The sequence below is a fragment of the Mus musculus genome, chromosome 19 (assembly GCF_000001635.26).
Source record: "Mus musculus strain C57BL/6J chromosome 19, GRCm38.p6 C57BL/6J".
Lineage (NCBI taxonomy): Eukaryota > Metazoa > Chordata > Mammalia > Rodentia > Muridae > Mus > Mus musculus.
In genome coordinates this window covers 11,468,225-11,488,733 of record NC_000085.6, presented here as the reverse complement: position 1 = coordinate 11,488,733, position 20,509 = coordinate 11,468,225, and the positions used below count along the sequence as shown (strand labels likewise).

The 20,509-nt window shown below is 39.2% G+C and overlaps 1 protein-coding gene and 1 long non-coding RNA gene across 6 annotated transcripts; one reads left to right on the top strand and one right to left on the bottom strand.

The window, feature by feature from the left end:
- Positions 1 to 1,551: 1,551 nt before the first annotated feature.
- On the bottom strand, positions 1,552 to 19,381 carry Ms4a6c (membrane-spanning 4-domains, subfamily A, member 6C). 4 transcript variants are annotated; one of them, XR_877690.2, is made up of 8 exons: positions 19,178 to 19,380; positions 17,483 to 17,645; positions 16,207 to 16,341; positions 13,404 to 13,460; positions 10,360 to 10,566; positions 8,335 to 8,435; positions 2,463 to 5,898; positions 1,552 to 1,881 (listed from the first exon to the last, which is right to left on the bottom strand). XR_877690.2 is itself a non-coding variant. In NM_028595.4 (7 exons), exons 2-7 carry the CDS (start codon positions 17,627 to 17,629, stop codon positions 7,522 to 7,524), a joined length of 654 nt encoding a protein of 217 aa, NP_082871.2. In that variant the 5' UTR covers positions 17,630 to 17,645; positions 19,178 to 19,366; the 3' UTR covers positions 6,537 to 7,521. The 4 variants fall into 4 exon arrangements, 3 of the variants coding, with proteins under 3 accessions (NP_082871.2, XP_006527444.1, NP_001159848.1); NM_028595.4 differs by lacking the exons at positions 1,552 to 1,881; positions 2,463 to 5,898 and adding an exon at positions 6,537 to 7,528 and having other exon boundaries at positions 19,178 to 19,366; XM_006527381.4 differs by lacking the exons at positions 1,552 to 1,881; positions 2,463 to 5,898 and adding an exon at positions 7,968 to 8,087 and having other exon boundaries at positions 19,178 to 19,381.
- Positions 6,155 to 15,287, top strand: BE692007. Of its 2 annotated transcripts, XR_386557.4 has the most exons (3): positions 7,633 to 8,730; positions 11,905 to 11,949; positions 12,316 to 15,287. It is a non-coding gene; the product is annotated as an expressed sequence BE692007 (long non-coding RNA). The 2 variants fall into 2 exon arrangements; XR_003952860.1 differs by having other exon boundaries at positions 6,155 to 8,730; positions 11,905 to 15,287.
- Positions 19,382 to 20,509: the final 1,128 nt, after the last annotated feature.

Genomic DNA, 20,509 nt, shown 5'->3' with positions numbered 1-20,509 from the left:
AAACTGGAGAAAAGAAGGTATCATCAATAAATGGTGCTGGAAAAACTGAAAGTCTACATGCAGAAGAATGAAAATAGAGCCCTATCACTTTGCACAGAAACTAATTGCAAATGGATCAGAGACCTAACCTTGGAACCTAAAACACTGAAACTGCTAGGAAAAAAATAGTAACCTAGATGATATAGGTGTAGGAAAGGACCTTCTGAACAGGTGCCCATGTGTCCAAGACTTAAGACCAACAACTGACAAACAGAGCTTCATAAAACTAGAAAGATTCTGCATAGCTAAGAAAACACTCAACCAGGTGACTAGGAAGCCCATAGAATGGGCGAGAACATTGACAACTATACATCTGACAGAAAATTCACATACAGAATATATAAAGAACACAGAAGCAAGCAAACAAACGAACAAAAGTATCTATTAAACAAATAATCCTGAGACCTAATATGAGTCTATGAGACTAATACACTTCTCAAAAGAAAAAAAATGACTAAGAAATCTCTAAAAAAAAAAAGAAAGAAAAAGAAAAGCCAATTGTTCCCAGCAATAAGAGAAATGAACACTGAAACAGCCTTAAGATTTCATCTCACATTGTTCAGGATTGTTTTGGCTCTCCTGGTTTTTTTTTGTTTTTCCATATGAAGCTGATAATTGTTCTTTCAGGTTTATAAAACAATTCTTTTGGAATTTTGGTGGGGGTTACATTAAAATTGTAGATTGCTTTTGGTGGTTGGCCATTTTCATTATGTTAATTCTACCTATCCACCAGCATGAAAGATATTTCCATCTTCTGATGTCTTCCTCAATAACTTTTTTTCAAGGACTTTGAATTCTTGTCATACAGCTCTTTCACTTGCATGCTTAGAGTTACACCAAGATATTTTATATTACTTGTGGCTATTGTAAAGGGTGTTGTTTCTTAATTTCTTTCTTGGTCTGTTTATCTTTTGTATAAAGTAGGGCTACTGATTTCTTTGAGATCATTTTGTATGGAGCCACTTTTCTGAAGATGTTTATCAGCTATAGGAAATTTCTGTCAGAATTTTGGGGGTTGCTTATGTATACTATTATATGATCCACAAATAGCAACACTTTGACTTATTCCTTTAGTTGTCTTATTGCTCTGGATACAACTTCAAGTACTATATTGAATAGATAAGGAGAGAATGGGTGGCCTTGCCTTGTCCCTGATTTTAGTTAAATTACTTTAAGTTTCTCTCTATTTAGTTTGATGTTGACTATTGACTTGCTGTGTATTTCTCTGCATGTGTGGTTTGCATCCATGATCTCTCTAATACTCTTAACATGAAGGGGTGTTGGGTTTTGTCAAAGGAATCCTGAACAGTAAAGCTTCAGGAGGACTCACCATCCTTGCCCACAAGCTGTGCTAGACAACAATAGTAATAAAATCTGTACTGGTATAGAAACAGACACATTGATCAATGGAGTCAAATAAAAAGCCTAGATATAAATCCACAAACCTATGTACAATTGATTTTTCTAAAGAAGCAAAAAACATACAATGGAGCCAAGAACACAACTTCAAAAACGTGTTGATTTCATCTTCTTTATCTGCCCTCTAGCTAATTTTATTCTGATAACTTAAATGTTTCATCTTCTGGGTAATCATATTTGAGGATACAGAAAGGGAATGCACAAAGTTGACAGCAACAAATTCATTGCATTTATTATTGTGAAAAAAAAACATAAGACACTACACCCAGACACAGACCCTCTAGATGGTAAAGTGGGCAAAAAGCAGGTTTGGCACACTGCAATGTTAGGTCAAGTTAAAGAGGTGAGGTGCCACCTCCTCATAGTCAGGATATAGAGCATGTGTAGAGAGGTTCTGTTCAGTGGGGATATGTCCACCAGTACCTGTGCAGAGACACAGCACATACATGAGCACATGATGACAGTTGCCCATAGACCTGCACCTCCTCCAGCCCCACATATCTTCATGACACCTAGAATTTTCTATGTTTGAGTCAAAATTTATAACTGCCAAATGCTTCCAGTGCCTTCCTTGAGTTAACTTCCTCATGAACTACAACTGTAAGCTAAAACAAATCCTTTTCTTCCCAAGTTGCTTTCGATCTTGGTATTTATCACAGCAGCAGAAACCTTGATAAAATGATATCAATTCATTTTTCTACCCTTACTCCTCTACCTTCCAGACTCTTTCCTGGTCTCTAATTCTTTCTTTCTGGAGACCAGCTCCAGCTGGAAGATTCTGGTATGGAGACTGGGAAGGGGCATTGGCCAAAGGGAAAACACTGACCTCCTGTTGACTGTCAAGCAAGTGGCCCCAAATAGCTCAGGAATCTTTATTCATACAATCACAATCCTGCTTCCCTGAGTAGTAATATCATTAGATAATTTTTTTAACCTCCATTCTAGTCTACTACCCACCAAACATAGTATAAAGGAAAGGTTAACAGGGAAATGGGGATATGGACCTGTTTAGAAATAGTTCTTTGAGGTGATTCCAATCTTCATTGTCTGAATATCAGCAGTCCAGTTCACACAAATCAGCTGAGGTAGCTTGATCCACTCACAAACACCATTCAGAAATCAGCAACAGCAGTTCAATCAAGAAGAAACTGTGAGGCTCTTTCAGTTGGCTCAAGGAAACAGCAAGAAGCCACAAGAATACCACTAGAAGTGGTATTCAACAAATGATGACCAGTACAGGGTGGCCAGTTGTCCCAATAGCACAAAGTGTTGTCCACAGTCCATTGGGTTCTATTTAAACCCTTTCCAAACATCCCATGTTCTCTCAAGTGTCTGTTCTAGCAAACGACACATGGCTGCTTCAGAAAAAACACCATATGACTGTTCTGAGAAAAACATCCTCCTACTTGTCTGCTTCAGCATAAACATCCTCTCATAGGACAGTTTCCAGAAAAACATCACACGACACAACTGAATCTCCAAGGAAACCAGAAATTTCCAGTTCAGGTACCAAATACAGTTACATAGTTATGCAAAGTGAAAGACAGAATTAAATATTTGTGGGTACAAGTTCAGTCAACACATAGCACCCCTCTGTCATAATACTTTTTAAATTGCAGACAGAGACATGTTTATTGTACCAAGTAATCTTTCCTGATATATACTTATCAGTTCCTGATAGCAACATTTCAAGAGCCACTTTTAAGTCTCAATTGATCAGACATAGCTTCCCTATTTTCTAACTCTATTGATCAGACACAACTTCTCCATTTTCTAACTCTGTTGGTCAGACATAACTTCCCCATTTTAAATATCGGTTGATTGCACATAGCTTCATCATTAACGTCTCTCTTGATCAGACATGTCTGTCTCAGAACACTTATGCAAACTGGAACTACCACTCTAACAACTGGCACAAGCGTATTCAGTATGACTGTAGCTGTTTATCTACAGACATGATTACATGTTCCCTCATATCCAGGATTAATGGTCACATCTGGAGGATCTATAGCGGCAAAGAGAGAAGAGGAAGAATTTATCCTTCAAAAGAGTATTGACAAAAACAAGATTATCCTTAGGGCTTTCCTCCTGCATGATCCTGGCTTTGCCCATGACTGACAAAATGAAACCAAATTTTGCTTTGGGTATTGGCAGCATAGCAAATGCAAGGAGAGATGGTAGCACACATGATCTAGGGAATAAGCATAGGGGCCACTAAATATACTACAGGCTCTTGCCAAGTGGGAAGGGGATTCCATGGGCTTTGCCACAGTAGAATCCCAGGGGTCTCCAAGGACCTTGCCACAGCAGAGTACATCAGTGAAGCACTTATATGCTCTTCCCTGGAGATGCTGCATGGCCTCTGCCAGTTTCTCTCTACTTTCATATTGTTAAGTTGTTTAATTATTTCTACATATCAGAGAAAATGCAGTACTGTGTTCAAATGTCTTTCTTATTTTATTGATTCAAAGGCTCCATGTTCTATACATTTTTGTACAAATGAGAGGATTTAATTTTTCATCATGGTTCCCTTCTGTATGTATGACATTAATCCTTTATCTGTTCTCTTGTTGATGGGCTTTGAGGCAGAGTCATTACCATGAAAGAAGTGGGGAGAGACCAGTGTCTCACAGAGCACTGTGCTTGCAGTTTCACAGACGCTCTTCTGTGAAGTTGAAGTAGCAGGAAACAGATGGCCAAGGAGGACTCAAGGTAATGTTTCTGTCACATACCCACACCAGAGCATGTCAGTCTTTTTGAGGATTGAACAGAGTCTCCATAGCAGACAGGACATTAAATTCGGTGACCGTGCTATGAAAATATGCAAAGGTAAGAAGAGACCATTCCTATTCCTAGTTCTTTGCATTGCTCTGAGAAGGAGCCCAGTGTGGAGAGTGTGAGCATGCCTGGGTTATGAGAAGTTCAGTGTAAATAAAACTAAAGGAAAGTAAGGAGTGGAAAATTCCATATCTAAAGACTTGTCATGAGTTTGCAATTCGGTTTTTGCTTGCTTCCTTTTTGTTTTATTAATCTGAGAAAAAAGTTACCCATTCTTTAAGGCTCAGGAGCATTGCTTTAGCATCACTAACACAGTTCACACTGCGGAGGTCTGCATATACTCATTCATGATTTATTTGAGCTGATTTCTTAGAAAGACAAAGGAAATATGCAATAAGGAGATCTAAAACATGCCTTTAGTTAAAACAGACGGAAATCACATGTGATCTTATTTGTTCTCAGAAACACACACACACAAATGTAGTCAAACACTTCAGTTAACGATCTTCTCTTCTCTGCTCCAGCAATAAAAGAAAAAAAAACTCTATACATTTCTATGAAAATTTCAAAAAAGAGAAGCTATTGTTCTTTTGTTTTTAATTGTTTAGAGATATTTTAGAGTCTTTTATAAAGATGATTAGTATTACATTAATTTTAGTACCTAAGTGGAAGTCATATAGTTCTGAAAGGAACTCCCAGATAGTGAGTATATAGTTCATAGCTACATAGATATACAGGCATTCAATAATGTCTAAGCTTTTAAGTACATAAGTCAGAACACAAACATGAACAATATCACATCAGAATGATATTTAATATTACAGAAAAAGCATAGAACAAAACTTGAAGAAATATGTTTACATTTTTATTTACATAAAAAATTAATAGCTGGGCTTAAATATGACAATATTTATAAATGAGAATAGTTGAACCCAACACTAACATGAAATTAGTAAAAGTGCTAAAAAATTACTAGCTAAAAATATATAGACTGTGATGGTCAAAGCCTACTTATACCACAGGAGTGCTCCAATGCCAGAATGAAGTTGGCTAAGAGGAGGCAGAAAAGAGATTGTATATTGCAAGTCTTTTGCCCAGGCTGTGACCGACACTGAAAAAAGACATGCCAACAGAATAGATAGGTGTAAAATGCACTAGAAGTGAATTTTCCATAGCTCTAATCATGTAATGTTTCTGTATCAGGACACTAAATTCATGGAATAAGATTGGAGTGTCCTATCCTTCTTTCTTTTTAACATTCATTTGCAAATGATTGGTATAGTTTTCTTTAAATACTGAAATGAGTTGACTGTTGAAGCACCCTGAGCCTGAGGTTCACTTGCTGGCGAGGTTTTTGACTATTGCTTCCATTCCTTCACTTGTTATATAACCATTCATATTTTAGATTCTTTTATGGTAATTATTCTTGGGTAGCTTTCCCCAATTTATATCTTTCTACTGTTTGTTTTCATTTCTTTTAATTGTATAAACTGGTTCTCTATTTGACTTTAAGTGCTTATAGTCCCTGTAGAGTTGATACGGATGTCTTCTTGTTTCATAAAAGGTTCGGAAATTTTGATGACAACAGTGATGGCTGAGGTAGAATGTGGATGTAGTAATGAAAACATCAACTGAGAGTTCTAGATGGTAGGCCTTCCTTCCCTGAAGGAGGAGTAGTTACATGATCAGTAGTAGGTAAGGACTGGGGACATGTCTCAAGGAAAGACTCTCCTCTTATACAATTGCCTTTAGGCAAAAGGAGGAGGAGGAAGAGGAAGAGGAGGAGGAGGAGGACAAATATATTTTATTTGGGGCTCAAATAGACCTTCATAGCTTATAGAATATGATCCTAAATGTATTGTCATTCCCCACATTCCATATTTTACTATTAATTTCATTTTAAACATATTTTATGTTTTATGGGTATTTTACAAGGATGTATGTCTGTGTGTGTTCTATATGTGTGTCTACTGCTCACCGAGTCCAAAAAAGGATGTCAGATCACCTGGAACTGGAGTTTTAGATGTTTGTGAGCTGCCACGCAGATGCTGGTAATAAAACTCATGTCCTTACAGGACCAAAACCAGTAAGTGCTCTTAACTGATGAGACATCTCTCTAGCCTCTTATAAGAAGTGAAGAAATGCCTCTTATTTGTTTGTGGCAATCCTAGAAATAAATGTTATCTGGTACCTCCAAAATGCATTGCTAAACTTTGAGTGTTTATTCAGATCCAGTTTAATACACACACACACACACACACACACATACACACACACACACTGACAGAGATATATTCCTATTTGTCTTTCCCATGCTTTTATTGGTTGATAGAGAACAAAAGAATATCAAACAAATGTGTTTACATATCACAGGGGACTTGATCTGTGCATAAAAACAAAATAACAACAAAAGCCCTTACATATAGAACATACAATCAAAAAAGACTTTATTTTGAACCAACAGCATGAATACTCTTGAGACTTCATTGCATGCCACTAGTTTCTATGCACTAGTCAATAAAATTGATATGAGAGAAGACCCACGTCATAGCAGAGATTCTGAATACAAAGACTGCTAATGGTTAACTGTTGCTGTTAATTGCAGGGGGCAAGAAAATGTTGTCCCTTTGCTCCACTACAATGGCCTGAAACATTCTGTTTGGTTTTCTTTCTTTCTTTTTTTTTATTACGTATTTTCTTCAATTACATTTCCAATGCTATCCCAAAAGTCCCCCCCCCCCCACTCTCCTACCCACCCACTCCCATTTTTTGGCCCTGGTGTTCCCCTGTACTGGGGCATATAAAGTTTGCCTGACCAATGGGCCTCTCTTTCCAGTGATGGCCGACTAGGTCATCTTTTGATACATATGCAGCTAGAGTCAAGAGCTCTGGGGTACTGGTTAGTTCATAATGTCTGTTTGGTTTTCTAAGAAAGGCCACCATTTGTAGGTCTGGGCTTTGGCTGAAGCCAAGGTCATGAAAATCAGTAGGGTGCCAGTAATACACACATTCAACTTATACTGGTGCCCACTGTATGAACAGTCTACATTTTAAGTAGCAAGCATTGCTACCCTGTGATGGTTGGATTTTCTGCATTATCATGAAGACATATCCTCTGCTGTATAGTTCCCACTTGTTTCGGGTATTTTGTTTTTTTGTTTTTTTTGTTTTGTTTTGTCTTGTTTTGTTTTTCTTAAAAAAAACCAATCGTTCCTCATATGCACAGTTACAAAGTGCCTTTGATTCCACATTGGCTTCATTATTGGAGTTATAAGACAGAAAAAATCACATTCTAGAACAAAGAAAATATGTGGTTTCAGGTTATAAATGAATATTATATGTATATGTTTATACGTACATATGTGTATGTATGGAGGAACATAGATACGTAGATACAAATGATACAACTTCATTCAGTGTTGTAGATGTTCCATGATGAGAATAGCACACCTTATGTGATGCACATATTTGATGTATATCATCTCCTCTTTGTTCTGCACTCTAATTAAGGATCTGGTCAGAGCAAAGCTTTTTTGTTCAGTTAGTGAAGCCATACACCTTGAGCTGGCTGAGAAGGGTTGCATGTAGTTATCAAACAGTATTTCCTTAGTGTCTTTAATTCAGGGAAAAAAAAGTAAAACCAGAAGGAAGGGAAACAGATTCTAAGATGCTGATTGAATACATTCCAGTGTGCAATTGGCCTTTATCAAGTCAAGACCCATAAAAAGACTAGTCAGTATAAGAAAAAGTATTCCTAGTTAGAGGGGAGGCAGCTACACTGCAGCATCCTGAACACAAGTGAATTCATCACAATGCCAGGAGAGACATTTAACTTCACAGAGCCTCGGTTCCTTTATTTGCAACAGGGAAGGGAAGAACCAGGTGATTTGTTAGGTTTATCTGGGTTTCTTTCTATGTCTAGATAATCATCATCAGCTACACAATTACTTTCTACCTTATCATCTACTGCCCCACCTCCCTCTCCAAAGCACCTGATATTCATGTCATTGTGACTGATGTAATTCTAGGTGTTATTCATGACTGCATAGATCCCAGAGGAACACCAGGGAATATTTAGGAGGTCTCACAAATACTCACCTAAGGGAAGTCAGAACACCCTCTCTCAACCACAGCATGGCAGAGAGCAAAGCCAGACCAAGCTCCAACACACTGATGATCAGCATCACTGAAAGGGCTCCCTAAATTCAGGAAAAGAGAGGTCGGTGTGACTGAGTCAGCTGAATCCCTCATTCCTGGGTGGGAGGTGACTGTAGAGATGAAACTATCTCCACCATCAGAAAAGGGAAAGGATCTTCCCAAACCTACAAACGGGCTAACATTGATGCCTTGTCCCTTCATTGCTTGGAGGAAGTGGGTGAAGAGGACAAACTAAATCAACAAAGCTGGTTTCCGCCACTTCTCATCCCTCTTGGGCACCGATCCTGACTATAATGTTCACTGAATGTGGGAACAGAAAGAAACTGTGACCCCCAGGTGAGAGTCAACAGCTCCTGTTCTTGGCTCTCTTCTGCTGCTTAATGTGAGGGTAGGCATGTCTCTGCTTCTCTAACATCTGTCTTCTGTTTGCTCACTTATCACCCATGGTAGTACTTCCTCTGCAAAGACTTGTGAGGGTTAGTGAGCTTCTGACCATGCAAACTGTTTGTAAAAGTCAGCATTGATAGAACCTTCTTCCTTGGGATGCATTTTTGTTTTGACTTGTTTTGTTTTGGGGTGTGTGTGTGTGTGTGTGTGTGTGTGTGTGTCTGTCTGTCTGTCTCTCTTTGTGTGTGTGTGTGTGTGTGTGTGTGTGTGTGTGTGTGTTTGTCTCTCTCTCTCTCTCTCTCTCTCTCTCTCTCTCTCTCTCTCTCTGTGTGTGTGTGTGTGTGTGTGTGTGTGATGGTAAAAAGGGAGAAAAGTAATCCAGTTTCTACAGTCTTTAACATCACAAATTAACTCAAAGAATAGTCTAAGTAAATAACACCGAGGCCGTGACTTCTGTCATGAGGTGTCCTTCATCAAGACCACTTGATAGGAAGGATGATGAATGTGAAATTGTAAACCCTTCATTTATCTGCACACACACAAGCAGTGTGAAACTACATATAATGTGAAACTATCCCATGATGCCATCTTTGTAATCCATGCAAATTTCTCCCTAATACTTCAGGTTTCTAAAGTCAGGCTTAGTTATCCCACATTATTCACATTACTCACGTTACTCACATTATTATGCATCTAATTTACACATTTTTCCTTCTTGTGGTTTTCTTAACTGAGGAAGAAACACTGAACCCAGATCTATAAGGGAACAGAAAGCTTGAGGTTGACCAGAAATAACTGTCTGGCCATCTTAGAGCTGTGTTTCTTCTTTTTATTTTTTATTTTACTTTTATTCTCATAAGAAAATGAATATTATGCAGGGTCTCCATTGTTATCTTACCCAACATTCTCCTCATGTGCTAGGGACCAAGTGTATGTTCTTGGAAGTTTTAATTGAAGGCATGTTACTCCTGTTGGTCAAATTGCATTACTTTCTTCCAACAAGATGGCAGTCCCTCACATCCTGCCAGTTACTCTTCTCCATTTCACTGGATTTCTTTTTTCCTCACTTAACAAACCCATCTCGTTGAGGGTGATGAAAGCAACAGTGAGCTCTCCTCCACACAAACCAAGTGCTGGCTCCTGTGAGCACTTGAGGGTGCAGACATCTGACATCCCTATCCCAATCCTGTCCTACCCACAATCCATTTCCCAGTGTTTAGCTGAATTTTTCTCAGCTCACTTTACTCTCTCTACTACACATGTGCCAAGTTTCCTTGTTGGTCTGTCCAGATCACCTGAATCTTTTGGGTATGTGTCTTATCATGCTAAAAATATCTCCTTCCAATCTGTATATCCAGCCCACTGGAAAAGGTGTTAATGCTTTTAACCCAGAATCAATTTGGAGTTAAAAATGATTTGTGCTTAAAGGTTTTAACATTGTATATCTTTGCCTTATTCAGCTGTGACCATTCCCTAAGACCTCAAGCCAGACAGAGTGAAAGATTTTCAAAATATAGGAGAAAGAGCACTATTTCCCCATAACTAAAAACATTCAATACAGACTTTAGAAATACTTACAGTCAGAATAGACTTGGTGACGGCACATTCACTCCTGTCTGAGTTGTAGAAAGGTTGGTAGTAGTCATGTTCAATTAGACTAAGCTCCTTGCTCTGCTTGCATTGCTCTGAGGCAGGATGCAAACCAGCCAGGCTGACAGAGATGATAATGATGCCCACGAAAGCAAATGAAACACTCAGGATATTCAGAGTTAGGCTGGCATCTACCTGGAAGAAGAAGCACGTTTTTCTTATACTTTTCTTCCAAAATGGTGAAGCAATTCTCTCTCTCTCTCTCTCTCTCTCTCTCTCTCTCTCTCTCTCTCTCTCTGTGTGTGTGTGTGTGTGTGTGTGTGTGTGTGTGTGTGTGTGTGTGTGTTTTGCTTCATTAGCAGCTGCAAGATTAATAATTTATTTCTTCAGTCTTCCTAATGCATAATAGCTACCTGTAGAAAGTTCAGAGGCCCTAGTTTTCCATACATATTTTTCTATGCTCCATTTCCCAGATGATATTTGCTAGGTCACTTTATCCGACCACTGCCATATTTATTGGACTCTAAGAATGGCTAGGATCACACAAATCCAAACTTAAATGGCAATTGGATGGATAAACAGGATTTCAATGGTGAAAAGATAATATTTCCCCAACAAATTCTGTACCCATGACTTTTAATGGAATCATAAAGTAAATCTGGAAAATCCTTAAGAAAGTGTGAGAAGAGGATGAGGTGCAGACACCAGCCATGTTTCTTATTCATCAACATTCTCAGTACTATAGTTTGGATAAGACAGATTTGCTATAGAAGGACCTATTTGCTCTGTAAGAACCTTCAGGAAATGCCTCTTGAGCAAAGGTTTGTCTGCATATAAGAGCTCATGAAGGGGATCTATCAGAACATAGGATATTCATCTTACTCTCTTTGTTTTCCCTTGCTGCCCAGTGGCACATATCTTTGCTTTCTTAGCATGAGACACTCATTGCCTGTGTACAAACTCAGAACAGAAAGATTCACTGAAACTGTACATTGCTAAACCTCTGAAATATGAGCCCAAATGAACCCCTTCCTCTTTGTGAACTGAGTTATCTCAAGAGTTGAATTTGGATGTACCTAATACTGGCAAATGTACTCAGAATAACACATCCTTTCCATACCCCACCCATGGAGGCATCAATCACATAGAAAAGGCAGATGAGGCAGTTCATTCCTTACATTCTACCTCTCTCAGAGGTTCATATACCCAAAGGTGAGTGTGGGAACTTTGTTCTCAGTGTAAGGTAGGATTTGGATTCTGGAAAGCCTAATGATTGACTATGAATAGGGCTCTAGACAGAAATCTAGACATGTGACTAAGGATGTTGTCATGTGTAGAAACAGCATTAGGCAGAAAGAAACAGAATGGGACTAGATGTTGGTAAATTCAGGCTACAGGGCCAGAGGTCCTTGGAGTCTAACTTATCAGCATCACTCAGTTCTAATGCTCACTTTATATCTCTTCTCCATAACACTTGTGGTGTTAGTGAAGTAAAGAACTTGATAATGGTTTTCTTTCTTTTTCAATGTGCAGATAATGAAAGTTGAGCTAAGACCAGTCTGAAAGCTACAGTTACAGGTAAGTATTTATAGGATATGCCCAAGTGTATGGCACTTGAGTGTGATTTAATTTTAGGTCACTTATATTTTAGAGAGATTGTGTAAATCACTCAGAACTTGGTGCTTTTAGGTGCTTCTTTTCACAATTAGTGACTAAAATCAAACTCTTGGACACCTTGAACAATATTTGCAATCAGGATACTGATAAACTGTATGGTCTTGGCATATACTAGTTTCATCCTCACATTCTTCTTTAGTCTCCAGACACTTTATGAAAAGAACATTCTTCAGCATTGGCAAAGCATCGTTAATGAGCCTTATTCTACTTACAGACTATCCACATTCTCAGTTGATTTTAGTCTTTTTTTTTTCTTTTTTACCACAGCAACAGAAAAGTAATTAACGTTCTGTATATTTGGGAGAGTGGTTTCGTCGGCTCTTCCTAACTAAATCCCTAAGCTATTGAGTTACGTGGCATTCTCTCCCATGACTTCCTGAATCAACTTCTTGAGGAATGTGTGATGACTGAGGACTAGGTGCGTCTTTACATCATTCCAAGAGTTCAGCTTTCTTCTGCCCAGGACTAGTTTTTCACTGGAAGAAACTAAAGTAGGAAACTCTAAATTCTTAGGTAATACAAATGATGACTACTGAGACTTTCAGAATTCCAACATTCTGCTTTTCAGTTCAAATTGTATATTCAGTTCTAGCAAAGCATTTCTTTTATGGAGATATAAATAAAAGACTTTTGTCATGTGAACATTTTCTCTAGGGATTCTTATGGATTTTCAGTGATGAGATTGCATTGCATACCCATAACAAATATAACTCATTAAAATAAGAACATTAGCTTCAGTACTGCAGTAAAATTTGGAAGCTTTTGTGTTACTAGACTTTTCATTGCCATGACAAAAAGTTTCACATAAACAACTCAAGATAAAAATATGTTTGGCTCAGTTTCAGAGGCTCAGGTAACTGTTGTGGGACTTGGGTGGCAGAGCAGAACAGCTCACAACATGCTGGTCAAGAAGCCAATGAGAGGATATCTGTGTTAACAACAGTTAAGTTTCTCCCTTTTACTTTATCTGAGTCTTTATCTTAGAGAATGGAGCCATCACATTTTGGAACCAGAACACCCCCAGAGGTATGCTTTATTAGTCTCTTAGGTCCTTCTCTATCCAATCAAGTTGATCATCAATATTCGCCATCATAGCCTGTTGCCTACACGCTGGCATTGTAAGAAGGCAGTATTTTATACATGGGATTCCTTGGCACTGGTCTCAGACTTCAGGCACACTATGATTTTGGTTACCTTGATAGAAATATTGTGCTCCGCCTAGGGATATGGAGAACCCAGAATCAGCTCACGGATTGAAGAAGTGATCCATGTAGAGCTTAGCTTATAATGTTGAACATGAAAAGCCTGACCATGAAGTATCCTCTGGGTTCCAGAATCATCAGTTCTGTACTCACCAAAGGTTTTGTTGACTTTCTCTCCGTAATGATGGACAAAATTCCAGAGGCAATAAACTGCTCAGACAAGAAGAAAACATTATCAGGTCACTTTCTATGTACAAAGTGACTACAGTTTACTCTATGTTGTCTGTGACAAACTTTCCTGGACCAAATGACCAGTGACACACACACTTAGGCTCACAAGTGTGTCTCTTTGTTCATGCACTATTCAGAGAACACAAGAAAAGGTAGATAAGAGCAGAAATCTATCCCATTAAAATTCATTAAATCTATGAGATAGCAAAAGGATATTTTGTTAAATGCAAAGGAAAATGTGGATTTAGATAATTTTAGAGTCTGAGGATTCCATCTACAAGAAGAGAAAATGAAAAATAGTATTGCAGGCAGTAGTCCCTCCTTTTATCAGTAAAGTTATGTCACTCTGATTTCCACATAAAACCACACAAACTTTCTTCAGTAACTCTCACTTGAACATGTTGAGATAATATTTAATGTGCAATCTCCACCATGCTGGTATTTTAGTGAGAAATCTGGGAGCTACGTCCTCTAAGACACTGGCCTGTTCATTGCATTTCTTGTCATGCTCCTGGCTGGCATTACATCAATATCTTGGCATCAAGATAATACTGGTATCCAAACAAGAGTTTAGAAAAATACTTCTTTCAGATTTTGGTGATAGTTTGACAGTGATCTGCACTGTTTAATTTTTTTTGTTTTGTTTTTGTTATCTTTTTGTTTTCCTGAAGGAAATAAGGGAAAAAATTAACAAACACAAAACAAAAGAAACAGGTCTTTCAGTAGCTGATTCTAGAGATCAAGATAAATGAGAAGAAGAGGAAGCATAAGTTTGCATTTCCAGAAGCCTTTAGATGTAATTTTTATAAATCACTATTTTACCATGATTGACTTTTTCTATTTTTCAATAAATTAAATAAAACCAAGTCTTTAGTATTATTTTAAACAAGAAACTTTGTGATTTCTATTCTCCAAAGTTAAACAGCCTATCCATATAAATAAATGCTGGGTCTTCATCTTTGCAACGATAGGGATTGAACTCAGGGTCTGTGAGGTCTATGGATGTGCTTTGCTGATGAGCTACTCAACAAAGTTACAGAGACAGAGTCTAATAAAGCTAAAAGAACTGAGTGTCTCTTCTAATGCAAGAGATGCTCTATGTAAAGAGCACACAACGGTGAGGAGAGAAATATAAAGAAACTGCACTGACCTAGAAATCACTGCATCAGCCCCATCATCAGTGTAAGGTCAACAGTGACATGTTGTAAATAATATGCACCCTTCATGCTACCTACAGTATGGCAAGACACTACTGTCATAGTCACCTATCCAGTCACCACTCTTGGCTCACTTAAAGATTAACAGGATGTCAGACAAACACAAACTTATAAATATTTTCAAAAATGTAGGCCAGCAAAATTCATAAACTGTCAAGTCACTAAGGACATGCAAAGTCTGAAAAGGTTCAAAAAAGGACATCTAGTGGAGACTCTGGAGACAGAAGTATCTTTGAATGGAAACTGGGACAAAGAACATTCATGGAAAACTGGTGAAATCAGACAATGTATTGGTCTGAGAAGAGAAAATCAGAAATCATTGACACAATAGAAAGAAAGGTTGAGCTATGATGCATCAAAGGAAAGCACATAGGAAGGGGGGAATAACTGTTACTGAGCTGTAGTAAGCAGATTGGAAGCCCCAGTGAGAGGAATCCTCACTTGTGTGTGGGACTCATCCACATCTGTCTAGAGAAGAGCGGTCCTCTGAGAAAAGGACCTTCATGACCTCCTCACCCCAGACATGGAGCAGGCTCAGAGGAATATACAGTCTATCACCTGGAATGCCTCCAACAAAGCCAGATCAAAAGAATGAAAGTTACAGAGACAAAGTTTGGAGCTGAGACGGAAGGATGGACCATGTATAGACTGCCACATCCAGGGATCCACTCCATAATCAGCTTCCAAACGCTGACACCATTGCATACACTAGCAAGATTTTATCGAAAGGACCCAGATGTAGCTGTCTCTTGTGAGACTATGCCGGGGCCTAGCAAACACAGAAGTGGATGCTCACAGTCAGCTAATGGATGGATCACAGGGCTCCCAATGGAGGAGCTAGAGAAAGTAGCCAAGGAGCTAAAGGGATCTGCAACCCTATAGGTGGAACAACATTATGAACTAAACCAGTACCCCGGAGCTCTTGACTCTAGCTGCATATGTATCAAAAGATGGCCTAGTCGGCCATCACTGGAAAGAGAGGCCCATTGGACTTGCAAATTTTATATGCTCCAGTACAGGGGAATGCCAGGGCCAAAAAGGGGGAGTGGGTGGGTAGGGGAGTTGGGGTGGGTGGGTATGGGGGACTTTTGGTATAGCATTGGAAATGTAAATGAGCTAAATACCTAATAAAAAAATGGAAAAAAAAGAATGAAAGTGTTCCTTTCTGCAGTGTGGCCCACTGCATGACTTTGCATGATACAAAATGCTTTTGATCATTTGAATCCCATTTCCTAGACTTTCCCCTAAACTCAAGAGGTCATTGAAGTTATCATTGCTCAAATGATGACATGAAAGGGAGAAATTCATAAGAAGTGTTTATTTAAACTAGATTGAAAAATCTTCCTGGTGACATAATGGCTGCCCTTCTACACTAAGACATTCTCTGATGACAGACAGGAGAACAAGGTCTACCATTGACCCCTTTTTCACAGTATACAGAAATGCAGCTGGGTGAAAACTCCCTTCTCTGTCTTCCCCCATTTTATTCCCCCCAGAAGTCTACTTACAAACAAAGCTCCTATAAATGGGTAGCCAGATTTTAACAGGACAGAAAACACTGAGTTAAAATATGGGACAGGAGGAACAGATGCCAAAATGATTCCCAGAGCCAACACTGTCACAGCACACATGATCTGGATTGCCTGTTGAGAGAAGGGAGATGGTGACTACTAAATCAGCAATGACAAGAAGGACCTCCCCACTTTTCCCATGGTGCCCGTGCATTGTCATCTTCTACAACATCCCAGTGAGCACACAGACACTGTACAAACTCTGATATGAGAGAGGAAAGCTCATTCTGGCATGGATGTAGTTCTGCCAGAGCATTGGGTCACCTTTAGGCGTTTCTGTCCTTGAACCCCTTGCATCCTCATGACTCTTCCTGCCATCTCCTAGCTTGAGTGCATGAGGAACAAGTCTCCTGTTTTCTTTTGTGGGAAAAACAGTCATCTGTAAGCCCTCCCGGAAACCTCTCCACACATCATCCAGAACCTACAGAATACCACATAGGGCCAGCTGCTCTGTCAAGCTCCACAGCACTTTCAGTCAAGTTGTCATTCTGGGGATCCCTTGCCTCTATATTAAGAGGGAAATTTTGTCTTCCTGACACTTTCCTTCACCTCTCAGACTCACAGGTCTTGTAATTTTGATTAAGCAATTTTATAAACTTTTTGCTACATGTTCTTCAAAGGAATCCAGTGGATTGTATGTATGCCCAATATAAGGCCATTAGTTCCATTAAGTTCTGAGACTGGGTAACACAGAGACCCATGCATATACTGTTAGTATAGACAAGATTGAAAAACAACACACAGCAAAAAAATGTTCTCCCTTTATCCAAAAAAAGTCTAGAATGAACACAGAGTAGAGAATCAATGCTCTTTCTGTACCATCTCTTCACTAAGAAAGAGAAGGCCTTTCTACGCTCAGAGAGCACCTAGAATGTAGCTACAAATATTTTCATCAATAAAATACTTAGTAAGTACCCTTCAAAAAATGGAAAAAAACAAAAAAGAATTAAAGAATAAAATCTCAATGACCCATGGAATAAGGTCATTGGAGTGCAGTCCAAGTTCATTGGAATCAATGAAAATATTTGCCAGTTTTAGAAGGTTTTAGTGATGTAAACAGTTTGCCCAGGGTCTTCCACCAGTGAACTGGCCACTCTTTGATCACTCTGTCAAAACTGAAGGCTCCTCCCACCCAAATTTATCTCTGTTCCTAACACATAGAGCCTCACCCTCTGCTCGCCACCCACCCCAGGATGTTCTGAGTGGGATTTACCACTATCACTTTGATCTCAGCCTTTAGATGTTTCTTCAGGCTGTCTTGCCTCTGTTGGGTAGGCTGGGACTCGTCTTTTTGGGGAAAGTTGATTCCATTTGGTGAAATCGTTGTGATGGTCTCATTGGTCACTACCTGTGGAATCATGATGGAGCTGCCACAGCTGGAAGAAAAAATAGACTCAGCTCTTATAAAGTAACGTGCTCACTGTAGTGGTTTGTTTTCTTTTAGTTTGGTTTTGGTACTGTTTGGTTGGTTGATTTATTTTTGTTGTCTTTTTATGTTTTGTTTTTGCCTATTTGTTTGAGAGAGAGAGAGAAGAAGTAGAAGAAGAAAAGAAGAAGAAGAAGAAGAAGAAGAAGAAGAAGAAGAAGAAGAAGAAGAAGAAGAAGAAGAAGAAGAAGAAGAAGAAGAAAAGTTGGATGGGTGGAGAGGATCTAGGAAATGGAGAAAGTGAAACCACAATCAGAGTACATTATATGAATTTTCAGTAAGAAATTAAGTGCTTTGACTTTAAATATAAAATAACTACAAACAAAACAAACTATGCTTCCCAGTTCTGCCCCCACCTCCCAGACTGTGCACCATTTTGCATCCTTGACTTGTTCTTCGGAAGAAGAAAGTGGTGGTATAGGGAAATGTAAAACCACCACATCTCAAATTTAGGAGTTATTTCCCCATAATATTAAACAGAACCCAGTGAGTTTATAATAAACACATCATAGGCAGGGAAAGCCTGAATCCTTACAAGTTCCTGTGTCTATGCACACATTTTCACATGAAATTTGTCAAATGTAGCTCCAACTTCACCTAGAACAATTGCATTGTCTTTATTCAATGGCATTCACTGTCCAGTTACTTTGCTAGCCTTGAGTTATTAAAGTCAACTTTTATGCTTTCCAATCCATGCTAGGTACCACTCAAATATGTAACCCCATTTGCCTGTTTTGAGTGTCTAATGGTGCCAGTTTAAGAATTAGCACTTCCCATTTTATCATATTTTAGTTCACATGATCTTGTAGGGTTTTTCTTCACCAAGCCAATCCTTTATGTTAATAAAATCACAATTAGAAGAAATTCAGAATTAACAATTTGATGTACACGTGGAAGTAATTTATGCTTTGTAGAGCAACATAAAATCATTGTTAAATAAATAGGCAAAGTTCTCTTTATTGACCAGTTGCCTACACACACTTGTGTGTTGGACTCCAGCTGTCTCTGACTCTGGTTCTTCTCTTTATTTTCCCACCTGCCAATGGCAGTCTGTGTCTGAGTCTCTTCAGTGTGGAGAAGCAGTTTAATGCAATAGCATGAGAAATCCTGGAGTCCTAAGCTGTGGTTCAAGTTTTGTCACACTCCCGACAATTATATCCCTGTTAGTTAAAAGAACCAAGTTGCCTGGGGAATGGGTTTCTGAGCTCATCTTAGCTCCCTTCTGTTCTCTGTGCTATTCTCAGCCCTTAGGCTGCCTAATCAGTAAATGACCTGGGAGCTCTGCTCCTTATGTCAGTGATCACCAAGATCATGCAGCTAAAGTGGCCAGGACAGAGGTAAGCCAGATGCCCTGTGCCTTTGCCCATTTAGTTCTAAAGAGGCCCCGTGTCTCCACTGCTTTCATGAGCATCAGCAAGTTCTTGTAACTCAGTCCCAGAAACAGAGTGCTACACAGAGGGAAGTCCCTTCAGGGTTGCCTACCTGAGCCTGTGTGCCTTGTCACCCAGTCACTTCCAGCCGAGCTCTCAGAAACCCTAAGAGCCTTAACTCTGGGTTCTCTCAGGCTGATCCTTGGTTCCTTCTTGTGAACTTGTAACTGTCTCCAGTCCTTCCTTCTTCTGTGCTCGCTGCACGGGAAGGGAAGTGGTGCTTACAGGCTGTGGACTGTTACTGTGCCTGTACTTCCTATATCAGAAAGTCCCAGTAACTTCAGAAAAATCACTAAGAGATTTGAGAGAGTGGGGGGGGGGGGGTAGTAAGTCCCAACACGCACCAGCTCCACTTGAAGCCCAAGTTCACTTTCTTGAACTTCAGTTGTTTAAGCGTTAAACTGAAAACAGCAACAAGCTGGGAAAAGCCATTAAGAAGAAAGTTTTCTGAAGGACCTGTGTTTCTTCTAAGTAGAATTTAAAGGACTATCTTGATAACTAATGATATTACAAGTTGTAGTAATACTGATGAATAAAACAGATCTCAATGTATAATAAAGTATGATAATAGTAATCACGACCTTGGGTTTTGATATATTACTTTATTATATTGTAATACACTACTGAACACACAGTAATGTATCATCAATTGTAACAATTGAATGTTTTACAGTATTTTAGGTACTTTGTTATTCATACTTTCTTCAACAATTCCTCAGCTTCTGAAAAATCAAACCAAAACACTCTGTACACAGTTTTTCAGCACTCGCTGGTTAATTGATACTCTCTTTAGAGCCTTCCTCATCTCTTCTAACCTTCTTCTAGACCACTGGACTTCTCTAACAGGGGATGTGACCAGGGAATTACTGGACACTTCTAGAAAAGTAATAGATCAGGAGAGGAGCAAGCAGAGACGTTTCAACACACCAGGAATGACTTCAACAATCCTGCACTCCAGACACAGTCATGAAGACATGTGTCCCTGTGGCTTTCAGGCCCTTGGGTAGGCACAATTCAGAAGCTGACTTTGACATAATTAATTTCACAGGGGAGCCAGAGCCAGCTGCAGCAACTGGACAGCCACACTCTGAAAACTTCCTTCCTTCTTTCCTTGGAGTCAACCAGAAGGAACCTAGGGAGCCAGTGTGAGCCACTGTCACATCAGAGGGTTGTGGTGTGGTGATTCCCTGCAGGTTTCACAGCAGGCAAAACAACAACAATAACAAAAAGATTTAGGAAGAGACAAGAATGAAACTCAGCTCAGCCCCATTTTGTTGTAACTGGTGCCGGACCACGACTTCTAGAATCTGGCCCCAATTGTTTTACTTTAGCCACATTAAGCACAGCACAATGTGGAACAAAAGGTTTTCGGATAGCACTAAAC